Source organism: Anneissia japonica, unplaced genomic scaffold (assembly GCF_011630105.1).
Source record: "Anneissia japonica isolate Jap-2015-1 unplaced genomic scaffold, ASM1163010v1 scaffold77942_len14657_cov114, whole genome shotgun sequence".
Classification (NCBI taxonomy): domain Eukaryota; kingdom Metazoa; phylum Echinodermata; class Crinoidea; order Comatulida; family Comatulidae; genus Anneissia; species Anneissia japonica.
In genome coordinates, this window is record NW_022745358.1 from 6,962 (window position 1) to 14,305 (window position 7,344).

Below are 7,344 nucleotides of genomic sequence, written 5' to 3' on the forward strand. Positions count from 1 at the left end.
ATTAATTAAAAAAAATAATACAGCAGTACAAACAAGTTCCTGTCGTGGACAGCGAGTGGAAGAGGAAACTCCCATGAAGTCAAGTGTACGTTTTTCTTATTGAAAAACAGTTCCGTACTTTAAATTAACGGTCTAAACTCGTGTTTGCCATTCACAAATTACCAAACAATACATTGTTTATTCCAGTAAGATGCGGCAGACTTTCTGCACATACAAATAAACAACATGCTTTTGCTTTGTATTTTCGCTTCGCGTAGCCTTGCTTAGATTGTTTATATCAGGCTACAAAGCTTGCGCGCAGGTTAGATTGTTTATTTCAGGCTACGATGTATCTACGAAGCCTGCGCGCAGGTAAAAGTGCAATATTTCATGACTGTACTGTACATGCATTTATCTAAGTTCACAGAAAAGCACAACCCTCATAAGTAAATATCGATGAATTCAAGGATTGAACAAATGAAAGTACTGTATAAGTGCAGCATACAATAGTTTTGACATAAAACTTATCAGGCATTTATAGACATTATCAAGTTGATCTATCCATGATGATATTCACATTTGCTTAAGAGATAGGAATGCTTTTTTTTTATGGCTACACAATATAATACTTATATTTACTAATGAGAGGATTGTTGTCCTCTGCTCTCTACGGTAGGTACACTGTTTGCTTTTGTGGACTTATATTACAGAATATAAAATTGATAATACTGATAATTCATTAGAGTTTTATAGTAATGCCATATAATTTAGTATTACTCTCTTGGATGTTAAGATACCTTCCAATCCAATAAAATATTGCAGGATTTTTCTTGCAAAATGACTGAAATTCCAATCACGAAAGAACGAAGCTACATAGTGGTCAGTTGTATCTCTGCTAAGCTGATTTGTGTCACCTAGATACATCCAAGATACACCCTCATCGTTGATGTTTATCAATGAAACTATTATCACAATTAGAAAAAATTGACTTCCTGATGTCTATTTTCAATTGACTGACATGAAGTCATTATAACTATTAAAATTGATTGATATTAAATCAACCAGATTACAAAGCATCAAATTAATTGAGTTAAATTGGTCCAGTCAATTAAAATTATTAACTTATTATGAAGTGCTAATAAAACGAGTTCAGATTGATATAAAATCAATTAATATAAAATCATTAAAAATTAATTACCATTCAATTTAGCCTATCCTCCTTCCTACCACCCCCCCCCCCAAAAAAAATTCAAAAATAGAGAAAATGGGGTTGAGTACGAAAAGTAAATTTCAGTATAAGAGTGCCATTTCTTACCAAGTGCCAGGAACACCAAAGTTTGTACCACTATGGTTGGGACTGAGAAAGCGCTCTGGACCATCGATCTGTAAACTTAACTTTCTACACCTCCACCCCCTTCTATTTTCAATTCCTAGATTCATCATAGCTAATGTACTCATTTTCTTCTTTTTCTAGCACTTTTGTAAAAAAAACAGAAGGATGACATTTCATTTCATTTTTTTTCTTCTGAAAACATGGACCAAAAAAAACAATAATAATAATTTAAAAAATTGATTGTATTCCAACATGATATATGTGACTAATTTAAAATATGTCATATGCAATAACATATTAAATAATTCTACACTTGATTTGTAAATATCAATGAAGTCAAAGATTGAACAAATTCAAGTACACAGTACGCAATACAATAGTTTTGACATAAAACTCAGTCATTTATGGAATAGTAGGTCTACTAAAACAACTATTATTTGGAAATGTTCAGTAAACCACTCCATGTGTAAACTAACTAGGGCTGATAACCTTAAACTATTTTGATAATACAAGTTCAATAACATTTTTAATTTGTTCAATCCATGATGATAATGATTTACTTCAAATATACGGTTATGAACTTGGCTAATAAATAAACTGCAGATTTTGTTGACTTTAAAAAAATATATATAAATAAATAGTAAATACTGAGAGGATAATGTGGTAATATGATTGGCTGGAAGTACACTATCTACAATTGTGTTATACTGTAGGTTGTGTTTACATTGATAAACTGATTAGAATGTTACAGTAATACCATATAAAAACCCACAATCTAAAACTAGCTACCATTTGATGTCATCTTGTATTCAGTCCTGTATTATGAACAACTGAGGAAGTGATTGAAACAACATTTTTTTTATAAAAAGGTAAGCATTATCCGAAAGGTCCACTGATCAATCGCAGACAAGAAAGTATAATAGGCCTACATAGGCCTCTCCAAGTATTGAAATGCATACCACCATATCAGGATTCAATATTTTGACATTAATTATGTCAATATCAGGAATCATTCTCGATGACGACGTAATTAATGTTGAAATATTGAATCTCAACACGATGGCGTGCATTTCAATACTTGAAAGTATGTATTATACTTTCGTAAGCAATATATTGTGCAGTTCAATGTTCTGATATAATAAATTTTGTTTAAGTTATATAAATTCAATAGGAAATTCGTACATACACCTTAAGTTATAAAGCGTGCTGAATAGTCCTCTCTCTAGTATCCAAAACTCCAAGGGTCCCATGTGTGCCGTATATCGCTGGATTCTCCAGGAAATCGGGATGGCCTCCCACACTAATGCATGAATCTCCCGGAAAATGACCCATCTTCCCCAAATTCAAAATATTTGCACATGTTTACTATTTTAGGCAAGACTTTTTTTATATTTTGTTTTGCGAGTCCACCGCCCTCCAATATTAATAATTTAGAATAAAAATAAATTTTTATTTTTTTTTATAAAACAAAATTTAATGAACTATTTTTTTCCGCCCGTCTCTGACAATCTTTAAAAAAACAAGTTCGCAAACAAGGAATAAAGAAAGTCTTGCCTTATTTATTGTCTCGCGGAAATTAGTGACGACAATGGATCCCCATTATCAGCAAAATAAAATTAATGTGTCAAGCTTACCTAACAAGATCTCCTAGAAGTGACTTCTTCCAAATTGGGACCCCTGACACTTAGCAGTTCAAAATGTAGTTTTTATCTATAAAGTTTTTAATTGTAATTCTTTAATCTAAAGCTACCTACATTATCATTTGAATATAAAAGAAGATCTTAATGGTTTTTATTATGTATTACGATATTGAAAAATTAATTTCTTTCACAGGTATTACTTAGTAATGCAATCCTATGATGAGATCACAATGTGTACACAAAGAACATCCACCATTAAAACATTCAGTGTGATACTTGTAATTGTAAATTTTCATGCATACGAGGCAGTGAGATTTATTTACCAGCCAACAGACCATTCAGCAGTAGAGGGAAAACAAACACATGTTACCTGTATCTTCACAGACATCACCGACGATATGGAAGGAAAATACGATGTCATCTGGACTAAAGAGTCTTACATCATCAGCAAAATAAGTAATGGATTTGATCTCAATCGGTTTAGGTTTCACGATGAATATGCAAACAGACAACACGTTTTAAGGATTGATCCTATCAAGAGGGAGGATGGAGGAAAGTACAGATGCCATTTTCGCTATGGTGGTGAAATACTAAAAATATCCAACGATTGTAAACTAACCATTCGTGAAATCCCATCAAAAGCATACCCACTCATAGTGTTTGGAAAGCCAACTTACAAGACTGGTGACAAGGTCACAATAACATGTTTCTGTGAAAAGACAAATCCAATGGCAAAACTGGAATGGTTACAACCATCAAAAATTGGAGTACTAGGACTAACTACCAAATCACGAGCAAATAATACTCATGCTTGGATTGAAGTTACTTTTCCTGCAACCCTAGAACTCAACGGTGTTTTCTTTGATTGTAAAATAAAAGTGAGAGATGAAATTGTTCCAAGATACTCAGTCAGTAGACAACTTCATATCACTGACGGTAGTGAGTTCTTCATGACTACATCTAAAAAACCATCAAGACAGATACATCAACAATATGTGACACATTCCTTGTCAACTGACACTGTGTTACATGCCTCAAAAGAACAAAATGATAAAACTTTTGCTGAAGGGACTAAAAGGGATTTTGGTTTAGGAGTAGTTTTAGGAGTTGTTCTTGGAGCAGTTCTTGGAGCAGTCATTACCTTAACATTAACTCTATCAGTCATTAAATATAGGAATAGAAGTCACAAACAAAAAGCGCCCTGATTACAGCTGCAATATTATAGAATTCTCCCGATGGAGCTTAGTATGTGATCCATTGTGCTTGATCCAAACAGGTAATAATATGAGGCGCTTATTGCCATAAGTGCCATATACGAAATTCAGTGGCAGATTCAAAAGGGACCATATTTTTTTTTTAATTTAAGAAGTAATGGAGATTTTCAGGCAGTCAATTTGTGAAAGTCCCTTCTTGGGCCCTCTATTTCAAATTCCTAGATCTGCCACTGCAAGTCTAACATATTATTACATAATAATCTTCAAAGGTTTTAATTTACTGATATGTTGTATGTTTACTATATTATTCTAATAATTTACATGCCTCCTCCCCTGGAGGTTAAATTTAAGCTTACTCTACATATAAATGCTCCCAGATGCTTGGTGTGATTTTTCCTCTATCAGATCCTTGGGGTCTGAAGCGGTATCTTGCAACTAGATGGTGACAATTTTCTGTTATAATATCTGTAATCTTTTGAATGAAGCATCCAGGTATCTAACTACACAAAATTCCCCTGGACCCTGCTGGGTGCCTCCACTGGGCCCCGGCTTTTGCATCCTAGCAACTATGCTGCCCCGAGGCCTACAGTATGTACTGTACGCTCTCAGCAACCCTGGTGGCACTCACTAAAGTAGTACATTTCTACTCTGCTACCTTCCACTGTACTGTACTAATGTAATTTGAATAATGAACTCTCACGTGTGTTGCTTTTGTAGTATGACAAATCCTTGTTCAATAAGTTGTGTAATATTTTGTTATTTTTATTGGCATAAATAGGAACTCAAAAAAACGCCCTTAATGGTATGCCTAAAAGGATGGTGGCTATAAATATTTCCTCCAGATTTTGCACGCGTCTGGGTGCTAAATTGTAACAAGCATTTTGTCCTTACCCAAATTAGTATAAGATAAAAAAAAACTTACTCTGACGGTTTTTCTTTAGATTGTTTCACAGACACGCCCTCCGCTACGGCTGGTTTCCTTCGGGAACGGCAGGCTCTCTGGACATCAAGCTGCAGACTGGGTTTGATTTTGGCTATACGGCGTGGATACCTGGATTCCGTCTCCCTAGCGCGTCTCTTTGCATAAGGAACCGGTGCAGCGTTGAGTCTCTTGGTCTTCTCTAAAGTATTTGATGTGTTAGAAGTTGTGGTGGTAGTAATAGTACTGATTTTAGGACTGTTAGAAACTGGAATTAAATTGCAGCTATTTGTCGTTTCAACTTTACTGTTGCTATATAATTTTGTTGTTGGCACTTTCTTCCATGACTTAGATAGACGTGGTTTCTTCCTTTTAGGTTTGACTTTCTCCATTTCTTCCTCTTCCTCACTGGCGCTTGTCGCCGTCTGGTTGCCTCGAAGCGAGGCGTACATAGCTTTAAGGATGTCCTGTGCTTCCCGCCAGTGCATACCATCGTCATCCTAAAAAACAAATCAATGGTCAAAGGTCAATAGCTGCTCATAGCATACATTATATTCGCCTCTATGCATTTTAATATAATGATAAAATAACATTGGTTTTGCAAATATCTCCAAAGCTAACAGCTTCATAATAAATGAGCACCAACACCAAAGCCATATTCCAATTTTTAGTTACTTGTTAATTTGAATTTTTTTTTTTTATCCTTAAGAAATAAATATTAATGAAATGTGAATAAAATAATTAATAATTTCATGAATTTGTTGTTTTGTTTCACAATGTGAATTGATGTATATTTTTACCGATTTGTGTTTGCGATTAATGTTACGCATTGTTTTTAGTTTTGAAATAATAAATAACAAATATTTAATTTTTTTTAATTTATATAAATCACAAACATTTGTTTCACTCAAAAATTATCATGGCTCCATAGACTGAGGGACAGTGGAGAAGGAGACTCTACAGTACATGTAGCTACCTGTATGAGGTGAGGGACCAAACTAAGCAGATGGAGAGTACTGTAAGAGGAGTGATGGAAGTTCTACAACCAATACCCTTCCCATACAAACATGATATATTGGCATTTGTGGCCATAATACCTCTATACATTATACTTATAGGCGCTCATAGGAAAACCTTGACCAAATTTTTAGGAGATGCCTTACTTGAAACGGTGGGATACATGATGTGCTGGTTACAGCTCTATCAATAAAATTATTTGGGATTGAATGACACTTCTACCCAGTGGGATGTGAACATACTCATAATCTCCTGGGTAACAAAGAAGTAGGCCATGCACATAATCATCCATTGATTGTAGCTGCTACAGATCAATATCCGATGCTCTCTCCAGGTGGACTAAAGGTCATAAGAAATTTACATAATTCGCATAAATTTAAATAAGCCAAGTTGAAGCACAAATGTTTTAGAAATGCAATGTATTACATTAATGCAGGTTAACCTCTATTTTCAAAGATGAAAATTGTTTTGAAACAATTGTGACTCATTACAGTTTAATAGTCAATGACAAATACAATCTGCTATAAAAGTCAAGTCTACAGAGCTTTGAATGTCTTTAGCATGAGCTTCTATATATCAGCCACCTTGAGATTTGAGCCAAATCAGCATGAACTTCTGGCAGCTGATAGAGAACGGTATCATAGAGCACCGTCCCTACAACCACCAACCCAGTCTACTTATTTCCAATAGCCCCCACCAGTGTCTGATTGTTTGACTTTTATAAGCCTTTGGCCTGCATAGCCTTATGAAAGGTCATAAGTGAACCGTATATTTAAAATCATCGATAGCAATGATGGGTAACAGTCTCTAGGAACAGTTCTTCTGAAGAACGATTTCCTGTAGCAGTAGAAACAAGGCCAATAAAAAAACTGGTTCTTTGATCATGCCAAAGAACTACTTTCCCCCTTTCCCCGTAGAACAATTTCTTAAGGCACTGCAGTAATTAATCCTTGTCCTTATTTGATTACCAAACAATAACAATAAGAGAACAGTTTCTATCTTGATTTCCAAGGTAGAAACACATCTTTCAATACCTTGCAGGGCCACCTAGAGTGGCCCTAGGGCCTTGGGCAGCAAAGCTGCTGGGCCCCAAGAGTGGTAGTCTTTAACACTAGCAGAGGCACTCACCTGGGTCCAGGGGCAGGGGCCTGGAGGGATTTAATAGGGAAAGCACCTGTAACTCCGCCATTTTATGTACATGTAATTAGATGCTAATTCTGACAATTATAACCTTTGAATTTT

The 7,344-nt window shown here is 35.0% G+C and overlaps 1 protein-coding gene across 2 annotated transcripts in view; it reads left to right on the forward strand.

Annotated features, from left to right (window-relative positions):
* The window catches only part of LOC117119943, a 9,891-nt gene extending 5,734 nt beyond the window's left edge, over window positions 1–4,157 (forward strand). The window contains exons 1-2 of one of the 2 annotated variants that reach the window (XM_033264921.1): window positions 1,656–2,181; window positions 3,146–4,157. In XM_033264921.1, coding sequence (XP_033120812.1) covers window positions 3,159–4,157 — 999 coding nt within the window. In that variant the 5' untranslated portion in view covers window positions 1,656–2,181; window positions 3,146–3,158. Of the gene's footprint in view, window positions 1–1,655; window positions 2,182–3,145 lie in introns of those variants that run through there. The other variant, XM_033264922.1, reaches the window with a different exon arrangement.
* Window positions 4,158–7,344: the final 3,187 nt, after the last annotated feature.